Raw genomic sequence first — 22,588 nt, 5'->3', positions numbered from 1 at the left:
TCATGAAGGCTTATTCATGTTAGGTGATATGTCATGTTTATGACAGTGTCATGACAGTCTTATTCAACCCCCTTCAAATAAAGTGTTACCTTTTTTTTTTTTGCTAATTTTGTCTTGACGATTTTGGCTCATGTGACGAAAAGCTTGGACACCCCTGCTTTAATTAAATTTTATTTTTTAATTGAGTTAAAGTCAGGTAAAACCCATTAAATTCCTTTGTTTTTCACCGGAATCAAAAATACCTCTTTCAAAGAAACCATTTTGCTTATTTTTAATTGTGCTCTCTCTCTCTCTCTTTTCATGTCGTATTTCTCAAAAGGAAAAAATAAAAAAATATGGAAGTTGGATGACCAGACCTCCTAAGAAACCTGAAAATCAGGAAAAGGCTGATTGTTGCATTTCCATGTCGCTATGGAAACAATCATAACTTCAACTCTGATTCTGTTGTTTTGTTGAATCGGAGACATGAGAAACTCATATCACATACTTTGATGAAGGCCTTACTGTGATAATTAGGTGACCGGGTTTGATTTGCGGAGCTGCACGGCCTGCAGACCAGTGAGTGTGCACCCTTCTGGCTGGTCATAATGTTATGCCTGATCGGTGTATTCCTTGTCTTTCCTTGGACATGTTCAGCTTCACTGAGTACTGCAACTCATTCAGCAATTAGTCTTAAAATTGGGGCTGAAACGATGAATGAAATAATCGTCAACCAATTTAGTAATTGATTAATCGTTAATTAATCAAAACCAAAAAAAAAGGCAATTTGCTGGAAGAACAAATTCTCAGAGCACTAAAATAAACCAAAGCTGTTAAAAAAATAAACATTTTGAATTTAAGATCTGTAAAAAAGCTCAAAGTGTTGAGCTTTTCACATGTTGATGTAATTTTTTTACCATCCTTTGCTACAAATGATCAAGTGAATGGGGTGTTGAAGCATTTTAGGCAATAAAATGTTTTCATGTTTTTCTTGTGTAAAAAATAAATAAATAAATATTTGTGTGTTTCTGATATTGTAAAATTGGCTAAAGTGGTTAAAATAAAACTCCGCAAAGATGCAATTAATTGTCAAAATAACTAGAATAACTAATTTACTAACTAATTTACTAAAATAATCATTAGTGGCTTCTTTATAAACATGTGTTCAAATCAGATTTTCAAGCTGTATCGTTGAGGAAAGAGAATTTCTTCCTTGGTGTTTTTGACTCTCCACCATCGTGTCAGAAACCTCATATATAACTTGCTAATGATCAACATTGTGGAAGTGGATTTTTTTGCTTGTTTTGTTTTCCCAGAGGCATGAAGATTTTTGAACAAAAAGAATACTTATTTAGTTGTGATGCAGTCTTTTAAAAATGAGAGATGCATTGCTCAGGATTTTAGTGGCCAGTGTGTGTGGTGAAATTGGCTTTTTGGATCTCTAGGTAATTGATTGGCTTTCTCTGTAGCCTATGTCAGAACCGATCCAGTTGATGAATACAATCTAAAGCGAATTGTAGTTTGTCCTTTTTTTATTTGTCAAAAAATCCTTCATCAGTGAATGTAAAGATCACAATGGCTTTGTTTGGTCTGAATCGTAATCTTAGTGGAGTAAAGTGAATGTTCTCTTTAAAAACACTACAGAGTGGGTAAACATGAGCTGCTTGAGTCATATTGCTACCCACCACCAACAGCCTACTCATAAACTGACTGCATTTTTCTTGAAATGTGTTGGACTGACTTGGTCTGGTGCTCCTCTGCTTGTAGCGAGTAGTAATACTGCTTGACAAAACCACCCAATGAAAATGTCAATTCTGACTGAAACGAGAATTAAAAACTAAATAAAACAAAAATCCTCCAGTTCTTATTTTCTTCTGGGGGCGTAGTGATGTGAACCAGAAACCTTTTCGGCTGTTTCACTTTCTGCAGCGCGAATCCACTCTGCCCTCATATTTAAGTTGTGAGACAGCGAATGATGACACATCCTTCTTGCTCCATGACGCATACATAAACACTTCTAACTTCCTCTTTTTCTGTTTTTCTTTTTTCTAGACAAAAATCCACAACATTTCACAGCTGGTAGAACCACCTCAACTCAATTACTGCAAAAGTTCACACATAAATGTAACAATTAGTCAGCTAACCACAGTGCATTGATAAAGTATTCAAACTTAATCTTTTTTTTTTTTGGTATATTTTTTGCTGGAGGACTAATAGGACTAACCCCCATCCTAGACATTTGAAATTAAAGGAAAATTTGCAATTTGGGCATTCATTCAAGACTCTTCTTTGGAAGAATTCATATTCAAATGTGTCCATATTCAGAGGTTCCACTGAATTGTGTGAGGCTTGTGTGTAGGAATGATCTATATATCGGCACTAACATTGGTATCGGTCAATATTGGTCATTTTTAAACATATCAGTATCGGTCATATAAATAAATCATTTATATCTGTTGTTGCCAGAGTGAAGGAGGTTGGTCGTGTAATGTTTCTTTTATCAGTATCGGCCCAAATTTCCATATTTGCGCATCACTAATTTTGAACATTTGCTAGGCGACTTCTAAAGCCAGTTGGCAGCACTGGGTTTTATTAGGGGGAATCAGAGTAAAAGAGGCTGACTACAAGAATTGCTCTGTAATTCTGATCTGCTGGGGGGTGGGGAACATCCTCACAGCATGATGCTGCCACTACCATATACCACGATGGCACTCAGAGTTATGTGCAGTGTTTTTATAAAATTGCCCAATAGTGATTTTACCCTGGAGGACAGATTGGAGGATAACTTTTGCTACAATCTGGTACAGTGCATCAAATGGTGACATTTATGTTTGAGTTGTACATTGTCCCTTTTAAGTAACGTTGATTATCATTTTCAAATAACGTGAAAAACTCAGCCCTTTCTGCACTACTTAATATACGTAGGGCTGATCTGTTTAATTTTTTGGGTTAACCGATTAATAATTGGATAGCAGGTGTTTAATAGGATAAATTTTACAGAATTTGAACCAGGTGAAGCTACAACTATCCCACATGAAGAGCTCTGGTTAGAACATATTTACAGTCAAAGAAGATTTTGTTTTAATCTTAAATTCAAAATGTATATTTTTTTGTACAGTCTTGGCTTAATCACTGCTCTGAGTGTGTTGTTAGGCCAGCTCAAAAAGGTCGGCCTTTTTTGAGTCCATATACTGCAGTAAACAATTAATCCTTTACTAAATTAGTTGATGATGGTGTCAAGCAATGATTAATCACAATTATTCGGGTTAATTGTTTCAGCCCTATTGCTGTTGAAAGGGTATTTCAAATCTCTCCTAACAGTTCAGCTTTGTCTAAAACAGTGGTGGGAAATTTTCAAAGAGGCCAAATGAGAACCACAGCGACGGGACAAAACCCCCCAAAACCAGGACTGCTTTCACAGAAACGATTCAGTTTTGCCCCATTGAGAAAAGATTTTAGTGAAATCATGAATCTGAACTGTAATTATTGAAAGAATTTTACAACTGTGATACATGTAGACATAGGCAGACCCCCCAATTCCTGCATTCAGCTGAAATGCTGAACTTCATGACATAACAAACGCAACTAAGGCTTTATGTAACAGCTCTGCATCTCAACACGGTCTCCTCCATCAAGTGAGGAGACAATGACAAATGCACATCCTGGTCCTCCTCTCTTGCTCTGCTTCATTAGGGAGCATTCAAAGCAACAGCACGCCTCACTTGGCTTCAACGGCCGCAATGTTTACCCTCAGCAGAGTCACACTTTTTAGCCCCAAACTTACCCCAAGGAAGGGGGAAAACATGGAGGCCAGTGCAAAAACACCACTTGTTTTGACAGCTGCTGTTTGTTTTGTTACTTTCTAGCATGCAGTAGTTTTCTTTTGTTTCGTGTTTTTCTTTTGGAGAGACTGATGATGTCATACATGACAAGCTAAAGTTAAACTCATAACATGTTGGCCAAGTGAGGGAACCCTCAGTTTGTCTTGTGTAGGGGTCAGCTGAGCTCAAACTCCAGCTGAACGTGGCTCAGAGTTGACCTGATAGCAACGACAACAGCACTGCTCTCTCCTAGTGTTCATTTGCAAACCTAGATAGCAAAATGGATTATTTACAGCCACAAGTTCACACACAAACAAGAGAGCTCTTTGTTTTTGTTCATCAGCGTCTCCATTGCAGGAAATTGTAAAAGACACAGTGTCTAACGAGCACATTTTGGACCTGTTCTCTTCAGTAGAATCACGTTATCCGTTAATTAAAGGTAGCTGGAGTGCTCCCACTTTGAGTGGGAAGTTGGTCTTGGTGGGAAGTTCCACTTTTTTTTAATTCTTTTTTACGACAGGGAAGTGGAACACAGCATTTGTTGACTCGCATTCTTATAGTTTCTGACATTTAAAATAGAAGAGATGTCTAAAGTGCAGAGTAAAGGCTTAGATACAGTAAATGTAGATTCAGCACAGAGCCAAAACAAAGCTCCAACACAGTCATGTTGGAACTAACGGCGTCTTCCCTAAACCATTCCCACAAGGTTGGGAACATAAAAGTGACCAAAACGAATTGGTTTACTGAAACATTAAGAGTTCCTTTCATTAGAGCTAAGCAGCTGAGCCCAACTCCTGAAAAACGGCTCTAGACTGTAATCTCGTCTACATAGAAAGTTGGTGACCTCTACATACTCGGTGACTCAACTACTACTAACCCTGTTCTGTGATCTTATGGCCTACCACACTGTGGACGAGTCGAGTCATTCCCTTTTTCCCTTCCACTTCATCATACCACTGATGGCTGCGTGTGGAATAAAGAGGAAAATTTACAACTGAATCTGTTGCACAGTTGGCAACAGATGGTTGTTGGCAACAGTTGAACGACAGATACAGTGCAACATAATACTGGCCCTGTAAGTTTTTTCTGCATATCACAGATTGTAGTAAATTTCTTACAGTTTTTTTAAGTGTAACAACATTGAAAACATATTCTATTACAGCTATAACAACTTAAACTTTATTGGTTTCTGGCATCACAATCAGCTAGCTAGTTGTGAATTAGCTCAATACCTGACCTCTATTGAATTATAAGAACAACAGCAACTAACAATGTTAACTCTATCCATGAAGGGAACATCATTGGCTCGGGGATCTTCATCTCGCCTAAAGGAGTGCTGGAGCATGCAGGTTCGGTGGGACTGTCGCTCATTGTCTGGGTTTGCGGAGGAGGGATCTGCGCTCTTGGGTCGTTGTGCTACGCCGAACTCGGTGTCACAATCCCGAAATCTGGAGGAGACTATTCGTATGTGACTGAGATCTTTGGAGGGCTTGTAGGGTAAGTAGAATGTATTGGTAGCTTGTGTCTTTTTGTAAACGCTGCATCTCAGCCTTTGATGGGTTTAGTTTAGAAAGATGTACATGATTGCGTAAAAGCAACACTCCTGTCGAGGGTCTAGATTTTCCAAGTTTTTATTTTTCACTCAAGTATTTTGCTCTCTAGAATGGAAAATATGATACAGGGAAGACAAAATGACCTTTTTAATGGTATAAAAGTATTAATCCTTATGGGATTATTGTGCATCACATCCTTGAGTTATAACAGATTTGTCAAAGTTTGCATTGATTACTCAACACAGCTTTGCAACCTCAAAATATTGAGGGTGCAAACTATTGAAAAATGAATACTTGAGCCTTCAGAAGAATGCAAAATGGTGAACTCTGAGAAATGTAAAGTCTACGTATTTGAGTATTTTTCTTTAAGTTTCAAGAAATAAGATGTTCTTATGATATACTACTTTCTAAAACTGGATAAAATCAATGTTTATACAGCCTATCATGCTCAATTAAATAAATATGGCTAAACTGGAATTCAGAAAAATAAAAACAGGACAAAGTGGAACGCTGCTTGCTCCAGCCATTGTTTACGACCAGATTTATTGCATCATGCTTCTTCTGGCGTAGAATTATGATGAGTTGTATAAAATGTGTAGATCAGTCGATCTACCCTGTGTAGGACACAGTCTTTTAAAGAGCCTTGAGTTCTGCTTCTTACTGAAACTTGCTGTATTCACAACATTGTTGCCAAACAAGTATTTCCAAGTGGGAGTAGCCTGATTTTGAAAAAATGGTTTCAGGAAAATAACAGCTTCAGTATTTGACTTATTTAAGTGCAATTGGGTCCTGAAGGCGTATTTTACATATTTTTCTGCTTTAACACACCTGAGTCAGAGGATTGGTGTTCAGTAAGATCCTGGTAATCAGCAATCAATTTAAATCAGTTGAGCTGAAGCAGGTAAACATCCTAGCAGAGGCTTATTTTGGTCTTTTTATCCTCATATTTGAGCTTTAGCTTCATATATTTGATAATTCTCTGACAAGGCCCTCAACCACTACTGCAACAGAACTGGGGTTGTTCTCACAGCTTTCTGTACAAGTGTGAATGAGAAGTACGAGTGGAACTGAAAAGGAACAGCAGAAACAGTAAAAATAGCTGCCGGCCCAAAATAGCTTATGAGTTCTACTCATTAACTAAAATAAGGACGTTTTGTATTTTTTTAATAGTGTGTTGCAGTCATGCTTGTTCTTTTATTTCCAGCTTCCTGTTGTTATGGAGCGCTGTTCTCATCATGTATCCAACTACGCTGGCGGTCATTGCCCTCACCTTTTCCAATTACGTCTTGCAGCCAGCCTTCCAGAACTGCTTGCCTCCGTTCATCGCCACCAGACTGCTCGCCACCATCTGTGTCTGTGAGTCTAAAGCCTTCTAGGATTTACATTTTCTGTCTGTGTGCATTTTATTCATCCCAGTTTCTTCAGCTGTGATGCTGGTGTTTGTAACCAGTACATCTGTGACGCCTTACCAAATGTGTTGTTTTTTTCTGGCAAACTAAGATTGTTGAAACAGGGAGGTATCATGCAAATTTCAACCTCTGGCAGAAGTCCTTCTGTTTGAGGCCTGGTTTTGGTACTGGAGCATACGCTAAGATGCACTGAATTATTTCTAGGGTTATAAACCAGTCTATCACACCACCTTTCATCTAGAAATCATTGGAAAAGTCAAGCTTCCTCCTTCCTTCACATGTTTCTTCTTTTGCCTACCAACAAAGAATATTGCTACATAAAAGTGAACAGTGGATTGGCAATGCTAACAAAAAAGTTAGTTGACTCTAACTGAAAGTTTACAAAAGACTTAAATATGTTAGTGCTTTAGAATTTATATGGAGAAGTTAATTAAGGGGAACCTAAGTGCACTAAATGTTTTCAAAGTTACCAAAAATGCTAAAGTGCTAAACTAGCTCCGCTATTAGCGCAATAGTTGAAGTATGCCCACCACTTAACGTGAACATTTTTGATTGTGACTGGATGAATGTGACTCTAGAAATGCTTTGCTTAGTCAATGTGACAAGAAAAGTCATTTGGTGGTTCAGTCTATTTCCTGTTTGATACCAGTATGTAGCCTATACCTGGATTATTGGTTAGCTTGGCGCAAGGAAGCACCAAGCTAACTGAATAAAAGCGCTGTTTTTTTTGTTTTGTTTGTTTGTTTGTTTTTTTGTTGTTGTTTTTTGAGAAGTTTAAAATTAAATTGCTGTGGCTCAAAGTTTACCATCTGAATTGTTTTAAGGATGTACAAATCCAAGTCTGTCTAGATCAGTAGAGTGGTAAGCATAGTGTAGTAGCCTGCGTAGTGTCTTTTTTTTTCATTGTGCCACCATACTTCAAAATCTCTTAACTACAGACCCTCTGTTGCTCAGACAGTCAGGTCAGATGACTTCATGAACCAGAGTAACTCCTAGTGACGTAGTCAGCAGGGCAGACATTGTTTCACACAAACATCATGCGTAGACATTTTATCTTCTGATAGGGACCAGGAATTAGATGGAACATTAAACAATCTCATATAAAACTCTTCAAGTTCTGACTGTAACCAAAGAAAACATTTAAATTACAAAGTCTTTGTCCAGCTTCCAGTTATTTGCGTATCATTGTTCGATGGCATCAGGACCCCATGATGTCACCTGAGGCTGTTCATTGTCATCCGAAAATCCCATCCGAAATGTTCTGCTCCATTTATAGCCTCTAATCATCAGCGCCCTTGCTTTAAATGCAAGACTGGAAATGGCTTATGGCAAAAACATGCTGTACATGTATCAGATCAGCAAGACACCCGGTCGGGTCTTGTCTGATCCGGATGGAGTAAAGGGACCTTATGGGGGGAGATGGATGGTAGTGGGATGGGTATCTGCAGGAGAGTGTATCCACGTGTCAAGCTGAGCTTAGCATTTTCAGAGTCCACTGATGGAGCGCTGGAGCGCTGCTATTTTAGGCAACAGTGTGCTGCAACTGCTGCCCAGTTAGACCAGGTGTAACATGGACAGCTCTTTTTATATATATATATATATATATATATATATTATTTTTTATTTTTGTCAGACTCTGGTTGGACTGATCGGTTTGTTTTGTGCAAGTGTGTGTGTGTGTCAGTTGTAGTGTCAGAATATATAATGGTGCCAGGCTTTGTGGACGCCGCTAATGAGCGGCTATGTCCACGCTATTGTGTATTGTTTGATGCTCCTGTGGCTGAGTCACACGCAAACAGAAAATGGGCTGGACACCTTGCACATTAATGACGCGTAATCCTATTGGCCGGCTGCGTTTCAGGAAGGATGTCAGCAGCTCCCATTGGCTGTTTTCTACTCTCCACATCCTCATAGCGTCACTCGTCAGTGCTGAAGTCCCAGAGACTTTATTTTTCTGTCTGCGATCAGCCTCACTTCCTTTCATACTGTTAAGCAGACAGGCTTGGTTAAATGCTTGTGGGATTTATTTTCACCTCTTTGTAATGCTGAGTGTCAGACTGGTCTGAGGTCAGCATAACTTATGAATGTCAGTCAGCCCAGATATTCACGTGCCCCCTCCTTCCTCTCATGCAGAGCGAACTGCAAGGGAGACGCAAGTCACCCTGGAGTGAGTGAGTAAAAACCAGACAGGTCCAGTTTTGGACTAGCGGTGTTCTACTAAGAATAGGCACACACAGCTCCATCTCACTCACATGAAGACACTTCCCCTGTAACTTGGTGAGGTGCTCTAGGTTTCACTAGTTATTATTTTAATTGGTTATTTATGGGCGAGGTTTGCTAAAACCAGTGAAGAACTTTGTGTCGCAGTTAATTATTTCTTATTTTAGCATCAGTTTTCTCATTAATCTTGATGAGTTATGCTGCGTTCCAGTTGTACTTGGAACCTAGAAATTCCAATTTCCCTGTTGGAAAATCAACCAAAGTTGGATATCCCACTGAGACATTGGGAGCAACTCCGACTCCACCCAGTTATGACTGACTTTGCGTTTCAATGTGGCCAGTCCTCGCAAGGTGTGGTGGAAACATGTTCATTTTAGAAGAGACACATGCAAGAGTGTCTAAAATCAATGTTAAAAGTGCTGTTTCAACATATTACTGCTTTAAGAAGCAGTAATATGTAAGATGGAGTTTTTTGATCTGTACATCATGTTAGAATGTTACTCCCTCTTCAGAATCATACCTGAATTGTTGCTTTGATTCTTTTTTTCATGCATGTTTGAGAAGTCCTTGAATCTCTCATGGCAACCATTCAGCTTTGCACAACTCCTGGGTGGACCTAGCTCCGCCTTCGTGGGACAGCTGTAATGAGGAACTGCAGTTTGCAAGCAACGGCCTCACAGAGGACCCCTCCCACCTCAGCTCCTTCAGACTAACCAGCAGCAATTAGCAAACGCCTGGTGGAAACTGCACATCTGCTGAGCTCAATATAAGGACTCTTTCTCAGAGCAAGGCTGGTAAAAACGTTGTTAAAGGGTTAATAGGGGAGACGTGTTGCGTTGACTTCCTGAAGGCAGTTTCAGAAAGAGCAGGAGTTTTTTTTTTTAAGAGACAGATGCCCAATTTCCAGGCATCAAATTCAGAGTCAAAAATTTTTTAAGTCATATTTGATATATGCAGCATTTTTATCACAATTGGAGGTAACGTAGTTACTTCATTATACTATAAAATGGTACTATGTGCTTGGAAAATATATAATACTCCATCTTTAAAATGATGTTTGTAAGAGATACTGCATTGTATCGGTATTGTTTCAACTTGCGTCGCCATGTTGACATACTGACTTTCTAGCTGGAACTCGGCGTTAGAAGCTGTAAAAATAATAACGCATGGAGATTAGAGTTATTTTAACAATAAACAGGTTGTAATGACCTGGATGTTCAGGGTCTGCAGTGGTCAGTACTCGTCAACGGTGATACACAGGTGTGAGGTCATCATGGCTCACCAACGCTCCCTGACGAACATGGAGGAAAAAAAAGGCTGGAATCTGTGGTCTGATTGGACAGAAAAGTGACGTTAAATCAAATTGCTGAAAAAGTTTATGCATGTCCTGAGGACTGAATGTCAAACTACACAGTCCATTGCAGCTTTTTATGTAATAGGCATAGCGGCAGTCCAGTCAGGATGTCCATGCTGTCTGCTGCTGAAGAAGCTCACTGCAGTCTGTGTTACATGCCAAAGTGTGGACCTGCCGCCATAAATAATCCATGCTGTTATCCAGAGACTGAACATTAGCAGGAAAAATCTGTTAAGTAGTCATTTCCTGTAGGTGAGCTGTGCCGGACAGTCCGTCTCCAAGCACACCACATTCTGTACCTACTCAGCTTTCAGCCTCTTCAGCAACTCCTCTTCTCCATAGCAAGCTAATTATTTTCCATACATAATCAATTATCCTAATCTCCACTAAAAACCCTGAAGCTGGTTTTAGACTCCAAGAACAATCAAGTTCTTGGAGTTTGTGAACTTTCTGTGAACTTACTGATAGGTTCAGTGTATTTGTGGCAACAAAACAATAAAAAGGAAAACCTTAAAATAAAATGCACTTGTTTCACTTCAATACAGTTTTATTACTAGATGTTGAATATCCGACTGATTTAATGACGAAAAGGAATCGGGTGGATTTTCAGATGAACTTTAGTGGATTAAGAATGAACGAAACATACATACATGACAGAGAGTCGGAACTCAGCTAAGATACAAACTAACTGCGGCTGTTAGAAAAGAATTATCATCACCATGGAAACAGGTTCCCGAGCAACATGGGATACGGAGTCCGCTTTGCCATAGGCCACAAATTGTCCACTTTCTAACCGGATACTAACTATAAAATGACAACTAAATCTATGAAACAATTGCAACTAAAATAGTTATATTAAATTATAATATCCCAAATAATAAGTCCTAAGCAAATTCTAGTTAAATCAAACAAATTCTCAACACTAGATACGTGACGGGTGTTGACCCATCTACAGAAGTCATGTGCTCATGCAGTTTGTGACCAGTAATTTCAATTTAGTGTTGACAAGCTTTCTAAAATCCCCAGAATGTTCTGAATCTATATTAGATGCTGCACTAAATTAAGTTACTGTTTGACTGGAGGATCTTTGTTGGTCACCAGACTGAAGCGGTTTCCACATAAACTCTACAATTTCTGTTCTGTCATTTTGGCCTTAGTGTTTACAGAACAGAAATTTTGTGCTTGGTGCCGTTTATGTTTTATGACTTTGTAGAGCGAGTGTATGTTTTATGATTTTTAGAACTATAGTGCAAAGCACTTGAACAGCAAATCCACGTTTAGTTTTTTTTTCTAGACACATACATGGCCTGTCATATCCTATAAATGTTAGAGGGGAGTTAAAAAATTGGGTCTTTTACAGAGCAGGAATAGCAGCACACACAAATATAACCCAAAATATCAACACATTGGCAATTATTTTAATTATTTCAAACATATAAAATATCACGAAAAATAAATAAGAAAAACCAAACAAACATAATCATCAAATATAAAATTCATTTTGAAGACTTTTTTGTTTGTTTGTTTTTTATTTTTTATTTTTATTTTTTGGCCTTTAAATTACGACATACATCATCTGATTTGTGGGACTGTGCTTTTTCTTTCTTTTTTTTTTTTAACATTAATTTAAAAAGAGGAGAGCAATCATTCCCACTGCTCAGTGTGTCAGAGTATCAGAGCCAAAAGAGATCATAACAGAGAGCCCAGGACTCCAAACAGAGGAATTTGATTTATTTATATAGCTGCAATTCACAACAAATATTGTCTCAAGGCACTTTACAAACACATCATTTCAGTTCATCATTTATATTTTAAGTTGATTCCTAATAACGGTCATAGATGGTAATTGGAATAGACTTGGTACGTATGAAAAATCCAGATTTTCCCATTTCAAATGCCCAAAATTTCATTAATCTATTCAATTTGATCAATTGATCACCCATCCCCAGTTATGTAACTAACTCTGACTGCTTTCTGATGTTGGAGGAACTTGGTGGGAGTTATTACCAATTCAGTGACTCCAGTGACCACATCCTGAACCAAAAGTGGGTGTTCCTGAGGTTAAAGCCCCCCACACCCCGCACTCCCCCTCCCCGATAAATCTGCACAGACTTTGGATCTGAATCCATTAAGGCTAAAAGCAGTAATTTGTTTAGTATTCAAGTGCTGGAGCAGCCTTCAATGGAAGCCCCTGATGGCAGCACACATATTTACCTGCACTGTCACATTCAAAGCCGCTGGCACCTCCTTCCTGTCAGGGTTAAAACAGAGGAAATTTGGGGGAGTTGGTGGAGGGAACACAGGAACGGAAACGCATGCAACACCCAGAGAGTAACCGACTATAAAACTCAGCAGTGCTGTGGAGAAAAAAAAAAGCTCTGCTCAGTGCCACCAAAACCTCCTGCCAACAATTCACGTGTGTGTGGTGTGTGTGGTGTGTGTGGTGTGTGTGTGTGTGAGAGTGCCTGTACCAGCGGAAGAAGTGTTCTGTGGTGGGAGGGAAAACCTTGTTCTAGTGATGGATGACCTGCCGTCTGTATGTGCCGGTACACACACTATTGTTTCCCATGCAAGTCACTGTGTTAGTAGTCTGAAAGTGAGGTGCGGTGAGAAGTTAGCGTAACGAAGAAATAATAGGTTTTAGGGTTTTTGTTTTGCCAAAAATAAGGATTTAATCATTCAGAAACTTGGTAAAAGGGATGAAAAATTAAGATTTACTTAGCAGACATGGAAGTGGAAAGTCTTGCGAAAGTATCTGACATTTTGTCACATTTAAACCACAAACTTTAATGCCCTAATAGTGGGATTTTAATGTGTCCTTGGTCTTTTTTTTTTTTTTTTTTTTGTAACAGTGCTTAATGGTAAAAAAAAAAAAATCGCATCTTATTGGAAAGTCTTAGTTTCAGCAGAAATGGTTCTGCAGTTTTGAGGAAAATTGCAGCTGAGGTGGGTTTCACGCTAGAATAACCAGCCAACATCTCCTTGAAAACAGTTTACTTAACCCACCTTTAAACTGGTCCACAACTTTCTCCCTGACATGTCTGCTGTATTCCTTCACGATGCTGCTTGTTCACTAAAAAAACCCAAGAGGCCTACAATAGACTCCAGCTACCAATTTTATTTAAAACATTTTTCTTCTCAACTAGGAAATTGCAAAATTATAACTTTTTAAAATCCTGACAAGCTTCAAAATTGTTTGCTGCCTTAAGCTGTTTCCATTGACCCTATATCCTACATGTGATTTTAATTATACTTTTTCGACAATAGTGGATTATCAGCAAAGTTTTACACACATTTGTAATGAGAACACAGCTAATAATTTCATTACAAACGTTTGCAAAACTTTGCAGTTATCCAGCTAATTGCGAAAGAACACAATTTCTCAGTTTCAATGTTTCCGTTAAATAAGAAAAACAATTCAAAAAACACATGAATATGTTTGTTCACATGTTTTCATTGCATTTTTGCAAAATAAACCAATTTTTATGCAGCTGAAGAAAAAAAAACACTTCATCCTATCGCCAAAAAACATTTTATCAAAAAACTTTTCAATAAGCAAATTCATTTTCGCAATTTCAGCATGCGCGACTTAACAGTCAATAGAGATGCGGATGCTGTGGCTGCAGCATGAGAATGGGTTGTTGGGATCTTGTTGTTCTACGGGTCAGACCCCTCTGAAGAGCTGATAAACTCGATGTTGGTGCTGCAGGCTTCAAGCGTTCCAGGCTAGAGGCAACTCCCAGAACAAAACAGCACAGCTTTAGATATGTTGGTGTATGTTTAGAGTAGGTAATTACAGCGTTTCACTTAATGATGTGTTTTCTTGCGTTTTAAGAAATGGTTTTGCATGACTCCAACTACAAGAGTAATCTTAGTATTTTATGCTGGAGGAAATTTGCAGCTTTTATTCAGGTAGTGGTACTGTATCACAGTCTGACATGCTAACAGCTTAACATCCAAGCAGAAGAGATGATAATCCACAGTAGCATGTGCTGGATGCCACTGTCATTCATTAGCAAGCACTGCTAATCCACCTCATTTGTTTTTGATGCTCTTTCTAAAATCCCCGTCTGGCAGTTTGGTTAGAAAGTCGAGCAGAGAAACATTGGAGTCGGGGATGTGATCGCCGTCCGTTATGATTTATGGAAGAGACGGTGTGATCAGCATCCAGTTCGTCTCCTTTTCAACTTTTCAGGGATTTGGGGTCATAGCTCATGTGTTATTGGAGCTTTTGAGAGGCTAACCAGCTGCTCCCAGTCATTAAAGAAATAAAACAAAACAATAGTTTCATCAACGTGAGCTAAATTCTTCCAGATTCCTGATTCTTCCCAGTTGTAACTGGCAACTTCCTGGTTCCAAAGCCTTTTTTTTAAGTGAGTTTGTTATCCAGACTAACATTAGAGAAAGAGACTTCTTTACCTTTCCTTTATAAGAATCACAATCGGTGCTCTGACACAATCACAACTCCATGTGGGTGAATGAAAGAATGTGGGTTTATTAAATTAGGTCAATTTGACAGATTAAGGCATGCTTATGGATTAGAAACTGAGGTAAAATCAGGCAACTTTCTGTTGGTAATTTAGTTAACCCAGAAAATCATGTGCTTACCTTTTTTTTTTTAAGACAGTACAAAAAGCTTGGCTAGCAGGCATAGTTTGAGTGTTGATCATGTAAAGGGTTTTGTTGTGTTTCCATCCTCATCTGATTTCTGGGTCTGTGTGTATCAATAAAGCATTTTTGCTATGCTGTCTGAGCATAGCAAGAAATATATATTTCTGTGTGTGTGTGTGTGTGTGTGCGTGTGCGCGTGTGTGTGTGTGTGTGTGTGTGTGTGTGTGTGTGTACAGTGTTTCTGACCTGGGTGAACTGCTCCAGTGTCCGCTGGGCGACGAGGATCCAGGATATTTTCACTGTAGGAAAACTTCTGGCTCTTGTGCTCATCATCGTGGTTGGACTCGTCCAGATCTTTAAAGGTAAACACTGCAACTGATATGATTAATAGCAATGGATGACTTAATCCAATTTAGTAACAGATTAGTCGTTACTGGAGCATTCAGACTCAAAAACAGCACACTTCCAAAAGTGTACAAAAAGATTTACACACTTTTAATTTAAGATAAAAAAAAACCCCTTAGTCTTCAAATATGCCTTACCCAAAATTCCTCAAGTGGCAAACATGTAACTTCACTGTTTTTGATGTTAAGTCAAGCAGAAAGTGCTGAGCTTTTTATATGTTGAGGTTAGAAGTATTCTTTTAGTTTTTTGTTTATATGTTTTCCTTATTTAAAAAAATGAATTAAATTATGCAGAATGTGTACTTCTTTTTATCCGATTGTCAGAATGATCAATAGAATGATCTATCACTAAAATAATTGTTAGTTGCAGCCCTTGTAATCATAAACTCACAGATATGAGTGACTGACTGTGACATCTCAGCATTCTTTCTCTACTGTCCAGGTATTCTGTAAATCTATCACATCACCAAACTTAACAACAGGAAAATGAGTTTACAACTTTAGATTTTTCTTCTTCTATTAATGATCCAACCATTACCTTTTTCAGGTGTTAATTCCTACCTCATTTTGGCCCATCTTCCTCCCGTGTCTGTGCAGGTCACTACGACGCCCTGGTGCCCAGCGTGGCCTTTGAGTTCAGCCAGGACCCGTCGTTTGGACAGATAGCTCTGGCCTTCCTCCAGGCTTCCTTTGCTTACAGCGGCTGGAACTTCCTCAACTACGTTACGGAGGAAGTCGTGGAACCACGCAAGTACGATGGCACTGATACGACAGGGAGCGCGTCTCGGCTTCTTTGCTCCAGTTGAATGATTTATTTATTTATTTTTTTGTACCATCAGGAACCTGCCGCTTGCCATTTACATCTCCATCCCACTGGTGACCCTGGTGTACACCATGACCAACATCGCCTACTTCACCTCCATGACTCCAGAGGAGCTGCTCACCTCCAACGCTGTAGCAGTGGTGAGCTGCCCTTCATCTGTCTGATTACTTTTGTGTGTTTTTTCAAATCACACAAAGTTGTTCATCATTACAAAGTGGAGGGGAAATGATTTTCAATAGTTCTTTCACAAGTAAAAATCTGAAAAAATGTGGTGTGTGTTGCATTCTTCAAACTAGAAGATGCATCAAACCACTTTTTTCACTTCTCATACCAATAAAGATATCTGAGGTTTAGCATCAGCCGATACGATAAACAGCACAGAATTAACTTAAAACATTTCTTCTTTTTAAACACAGACATGAGTGTAGTGGACTACAAACTTATGTAATAACTCTGCCCCAGTACAGTGACCCCTAGTCTGATTTTCTTTTCTTGTCTGCAATTCCAAAATTAGACAAATTTGACCCAACCCCAGCAAATGTGGTTGACCTTTTATTAGGATAAAGAAACAAAAAAAAAGTTAGGCTTAGCACAAAATATTTACCACCCCTCACCATTTATTTACTTTCAGAGTAACATTTGACTACATTCATCCAGTGACTTTAATAACTGTATTAAACTTAACCAGACCCAGCAGGTGTTTTCAAAGAGAGAGTGGCCTGAATCTTGTTCTTGTGCTGTATTTTTTTTTCTTTATTTTTTTTTCTAAATGAATCCAAAATAATTTGCAAACTGGCTGTCTTTCTTTTAATGAGGTAAACATGGAAAACTCCTTTTCAGGTTTCAATCAAAATTTGATCTATGTCTTGCTTTCCTATGAAAAATTAAACTACTTTGATTTACAAAAAATTGCACTTTCAGTTTATTGTTGAACAGGTAAAAAACCTACTTCTTTGTATTGTTAATTCTTTTAAAAGTCATCAATTTTGACCCGCTAGGTAACTTTTTTTCACCTCTGTAACAAAAAGTTTTGACACCCTTAATTTAAACCATTCCAGTGTAGCTGAGACGGTTTTATTTGATCAGAGCATCGTCTTCCATACGTTTGCTGCATTTCCCTCACGACTTGTGGAAAACTTTAAGTGGGATTTCTAATATCTTCCTTCCAATATGCAGTGCTTTTTCCCTTCCTCCATAAGGGTCAGTTTAGTACAGTGTTTAAAGATCTCTGCTGCTCTCCAGACATGTTGTCATTTGCCACATTGTCTAGAAACAAAAATGTTTCCATTTTACTGTGAGTTAAACTGTCTTTGGAAGATGTTTAAACCTTGCGACATTGCTGCGTCTGTTTTGCTGTTTCAGACATTTGGGGAAAAGCTGCTGGGCATGTTTTCCTGGGTGATGCCCATCTCCGTGGCGCTGTCCACGTTCGGAGGCATCAACGGCTATTTGTTCACCTCCTCCAGGTACAACCTCATGCTTCTTTTATTTTCTGTAACCGCTGCTAAATGTTTTGTTTCAAATATGTCAGAGAAGGAAAAATAAAACTGTATACAATAACTTTTTCCTTTCAGATTGTGTTTCTCTGGAGCCAGAGAGGGTCACCTGCCGTACCTGCTGGCCATGATCCATCTGAAAAACTGCACACCGATCCCCGCCCTGCTCGTCTGCGTAAGTGTTGCTTCTGTCTAGCTTTTATTCCTAATACCCAAAATTGTAGAAATTGTAATAAAATACTAAATCGCCTGTTATTTGAGTTTAACATCTTCCTTCTGTTTAAACCTATCTGCATGTCTTCCAGTGTATCGCCACTGTACTCATCCTGTGTATCGGGGAGACGCACAACCTGATCAACTACGTGTCCTTCATCAATTACCTGTCCTACGGGGTGACCATCGCCGGCCTGCTCTATCTGCGCAAGAAGAGGCCCAACCTGGCCAGACCCATTAAGGTACAGCTTCCCTGATGTTAACGGGAGCATTATACCAGCATCTCAGCCAGTGTCCATTATGTCATAAATATCCACTAAATTAGTTAAGCACTTTGTATGTACACCAGGTAGGCCTGTCAACATGACTAATTTTGCTGGATGATAAACTGTCCCAGAAATGATTGTGATGAATGACAATATTGTCATACTGAGACAGTTTTCAAGTCATTTAGTAGTAATGGCATAATCATGCAAGTGCACTCTCTCAAAGATGGATAAACTTTAAGTTTTTAGACAAATATTTAACACAGGAACTGGAAATATCCAAAATAAATAAACAAAATTAACAAACAGAATGAATTATGAAGTCTTTGTAAACAAAAGTGGCCTTCATAAAACAGGCTTGTTGAGACCAATGAACCAGGACTGAAGATGTTTTTTTTTACCCTCTTTTTTATCTCTGTCTTTCTACCAATTGGTCACGCAAATGGAAATTATTGGGCTCATTTTAATTTATCATGTGATTAATTAATTATTAGGATAAGCTTAACATCAGCTGTTATCTTGTCACATCTTTCTCATAGGCACACTTAATTTTTTGCTGCCACCTAGTGACTGCTATATAAAGCTACATGTTAGGTGTTGGGGGGGGGTGGGAATACAAACTTTCATGTGTTTTCTTGGAATATAAAGAAAAAAATGTCTAGTACATGTTGCATGTATATGTTGAAGCATGAATGTGAATATTTCTGCCTGATTTGTTGTTGCAGGTGAACCTGTTGGTTCCCATCACCTACCTGATTTTCTGGGCCCTGTTGCTGTTCTGCAGTCTGTACTCTGAGCCGGTGGTGTGCAGCCTGGGAATGGTCATCATGCTGACGGGCGTCCCCGTTTACTTTGTGGGAGTTCATTGGAAAGAAAAGCCCAAGTGGATTTATATACTGCTGGGTAAGGTTTAAACTGCACAAGGGTCGGGCAATGTGGACTCAGTGTTTTATCACAATATTTTGTGATGCTTTTGTGAAAAAGATAATATTATTTTGATGAGGTTATGATAAAAATAATTATTTTTTTTAGGTAACTGCATGACTGTGACTGCATGGCAAAGTGTTCATATCACCTCAGACACACTTATTGTTCTTGGAAAAACATTCCTACTGTTATTTCATTTCAGTGGCGTATAAGCCCATTTTTAGGTTTATTTTTCAAATAAACCGAAAGATTCACAAGGACACAAAAACTTGTCTTTTGTAAAAGGGGATATACGTGTCAGACTTAGCTGCATCAGACGAGCTAACTCCAACAGACCAACTCCAACAGGGGCTTGTAGCCCTTCAATATTTATTCACTTCTAAGCATAGGCGTGTCGTCATAATGATAATTCAACAGCTCAGGCAAGTACAGGAAACTACGTTCCATATATGGTAACTCTTTAAGTCGGCTTAAAATAGGTAACAGGATGTTACCTATTTTTGTAGACAGCTGCGAAAGCGTCTGCACATTCTCTGGAAACATCTTTAACAGGAAATTACATTTTGCAGAAGTATAAAAACAGCAGATACATCAGTAAATAAATGGTAAAAAAGTATCAATTCCCTCAATTCCCTATCAGCCATTGTAGAGAAGAACAAAAAGAAGTTCATTTCTGCCAAACAAAAACTCTGAAATTTTGAGTTTAATCTCAGAAATTTCCGAGTTTTTTTTCCAGGAAATTTCTGTGTTTGAAAAGTAAAAAAAAAAAAATTCTTGAGGAAATTTTGAGATTAACCTCCGAAATTTTCTAGTATTTCAAAAGTCAAAAATTTCCAAATTCTTTCTGGAAAATTTATGAGATTAATCAAAAAAAAAATTTCCCTCCCAAATTTTTGACTTTTGGAGCTTAAATTTATGCCACTTACTTGAAATGTAACTTAAACTGCACACGGCAACGAATCATATTTTGGAATTTATTAATATTTACTGATTCTCTTGTGGAAGAAACGTTGAAAAAACATTTCTGATCATACTGTTTGGTTTTTGTTTCTAATTTAACATATACAATTGAAATTTATCATGACAATGATAAATCAGAATTCCTATTAAAAGATAAATGATACACATACAATACTTTTCTAAACAGTTCTTCCTGCTTGCAGAGATTCCCATCAGCTGACTTGTCCCGTTTGCCTTGCAGAAAGAGTGACATACCTGGGCCAGAAGCTGTGCTACGTCGTGTTTCCACAGGAAGACTCTTCAGAGACGGAACCCCTCACTGCCAAAGCCATTGACTGAGCAGCGACAGATTTTTTTTTTTTTGTTTGTTTGTTTTTTGCATCCAAGCCTGCACTTTCAGTTTTTGGTGTTTAGGTTTTCCAATTGTTTGCTCTGTGAGTTATGAAGAATCGTTGTCATGTACTTTCTTGTACATCTTTCCTGAATGCAACTGGCATGGAGAAACATTTAAAAGAAGAAAAAAAGAAGAGAGAAACTTTTAAGACGAATATGCAAGCAGTTTCTGCACTTAGCCATATTTTTATTGCTACTTCTTTCTTCAGCACCACTAATCATTCTTGATCCTCTCTGCTCAGTTGTAGCTTCTTTTTTTTTTTTTTTTATGATACACCACTTATTTCATCCTTTTATCTGTCGCAAATGTTCTGAGAGATACCATATGTGCCTTGTCGGTGTTGATTTTTTTGAATTGTATTTCTCTCTCCTAGCATGAAAATGTCAAATTGAGAGAGACATGAGAATGGCAAGAAGCGTCAGTTGAACTGGATAAATGAATCGTTTCATGTCTGAGGTTGGCACCTGACAGTATCTTCAGGTTTTCCAGATTTAGCGGTGGACTCTCTAGAGGTGCTCACCCAACCAAGGTGTTGTCACTCCAGAATTCCTTGTTACCGTACAGTACTTACCACAAACCTGTTACTGGATAGCGTTACGGAATCCAAAATGGCAGCTGGCACAGGTTAAATTCAGAAACACAGATGTACACTTCCTGCTTGTACGATAGCACATTAGGGCATTTGTAGATATAAAAAACAAAGAAGAGTAGCAAATTTCTGGCTAAAAATTCGGAAATTTAGAGATTAATCTCAGAAATTTGAGTTGTTTCTTTAAAATTTTGGCAGAAATTCACTCCTCCATTTATTTCCTATCTTCAATGGCCCTCATACACCAACATACTGCTCCTATTTCACTAACATTCATCATCTGCCTTATTGCCCACAAGCTCGTCCAGCCAGTTGACTTTTTATAAACCTGCCAACTAACTTAAGGTACTGATGACGTTTTACGCTTGTACAGATTTTAGTCATGTTGATGTACTAAAGCTTACTTGAATTTGTGTCGTCAGGTTTTTGCATCATACTGCCACAGGATGGCGCAGGTGAAGTGTTTGTTTGCGTTTGAAGAGATGGTTTCCTTTCTTCTTGAGGTGAAGTTTCAGTAGTTTTCTCAACCCAACACTATATAAACGTTCTGCGGTTATATAAGAGACATTTAAATTTGTTGCCAATTTCTCAGCCACATAACATGTTCTATATGGCTAAAATTGGCTAAAATGTCGACTTTTGTCTCATTAGCTTGTTTCCCGTCACTCAGGACTTTTCTACAAACTAACTACGATATCGCCGCTTTCTCTTTTTTTGTATGGGAACTTCTACTGACAAAAACTTCAAAAAACCTCTGTTGAAGGATGTCAAACTATCCCTTTAAATTGTTTGGGGACCTGATTGCCAACATAATTTTGTCCGCGGCATTACCTTTCAAAAATAACTGTAACTTACTGAGGAGATATTGTTGTTTTTTTCCTAGAAAGACAACAATAAACTTGTGGTGCTTTTTCTAGACCCAATGTATTCTGGTATCTGGGTATTTAAAAAAGAGAGACTCCTTAAGACTAAAACAGGTCTGTTTTGCCATGTCCAGGCAGTAGTTGTTGCAGTTTGTAAATACTGTGTAAAAAAAAAAGGTGCCAAGGACTCCTGCAAAGATTACATTCCTCAGACGTGCTGTCATGTCTTCACACACTACATAACGGATGTGTGTACCCTTGTGTTTGTAAAAAAAAAAATAAAATTGTGTAAAGTTGTACAATGTTAACAGTGGAAAGTGTTATTAAATATAGCAGCTTATAAAAGGTATTTGTCACTTGTCATGTTTGTGGTCTCATCAGATAAAAGCACTGACAGAATAAACAGTGACATAAAAATCTGAGTTTGTGATGAAGAGTTATATTGTTTCGAAAGAGTGTTTTTGAATTTGAAAAGTTTACTGTTAAATCTATTGTCTTTTACCTCGTCCAAGTTGGGGTTGCTAGTTGCTGCTCAGTATTTTTAAGTTGGTGAAAATTACTAATGTAAAGGTTCTTAATTATGTACACAAACTGTTTGCCTTAGAATTCTACTTATACTTATTTTGTCTAAATAGTTGCACTTTTATCCAATAAGCACATCCACATGTCAAAGCATTGTGACCAAATATTTTACTGTAGTACTGAC

General features: G+C 38.2%; 1 protein-coding gene across 1 annotated transcript in view; it reads left to right on the top strand.

Moving 5' to 3' along the window:
- Window positions 1–22,154, top strand: part of slc7a10a (solute carrier family 7 member 10a) — a 25,237-nt gene extending 3,083 nt beyond the window's left edge. The window contains exons 2-11 of the mRNA XM_007543141.2: window positions 5,093–5,297; window positions 6,558–6,709; window positions 15,184–15,309; window positions 15,949–16,102; window positions 16,191–16,314; window positions 17,537–17,640; window positions 17,749–17,845; window positions 17,976–18,125; window positions 18,875–19,052; window positions 20,278–22,154. Coding sequence (XP_007543203.1) covers window positions 5,093–5,297; window positions 6,558–6,709; window positions 15,184–15,309; window positions 15,949–16,102; window positions 16,191–16,314; window positions 17,537–17,640; window positions 17,749–17,845; window positions 17,976–18,125; window positions 18,875–19,052; window positions 20,278–20,375 — 1,388 coding nt within the window. The 3' untranslated portion in view covers window positions 20,376–22,154. The remainder of the gene's footprint in view (window positions 1–5,092; window positions 5,298–6,557; window positions 6,710–15,183; window positions 15,310–15,948; window positions 16,103–16,190; window positions 16,315–17,536; window positions 17,641–17,748; window positions 17,846–17,975; window positions 18,126–18,874; window positions 19,053–20,277) is intronic.
- The last annotated feature ends 434 nt before the right edge of the window (window positions 22,155–22,588 follow it).

This window comes from Poecilia formosa, unplaced genomic scaffold (assembly GCF_000485575.1).
Source record: "Poecilia formosa unplaced genomic scaffold, Poecilia_formosa-5.1.2 Scaffold775, whole genome shotgun sequence".
Taxonomy (NCBI): Eukaryota; Metazoa; Chordata; class Actinopteri; order Cyprinodontiformes; family Poeciliidae; genus Poecilia; species Poecilia formosa.
The sequence above is the reverse complement of the archived record's forward strand: the minus strand, read 5'-3'. Positions and strand labels throughout refer to the sequence as shown.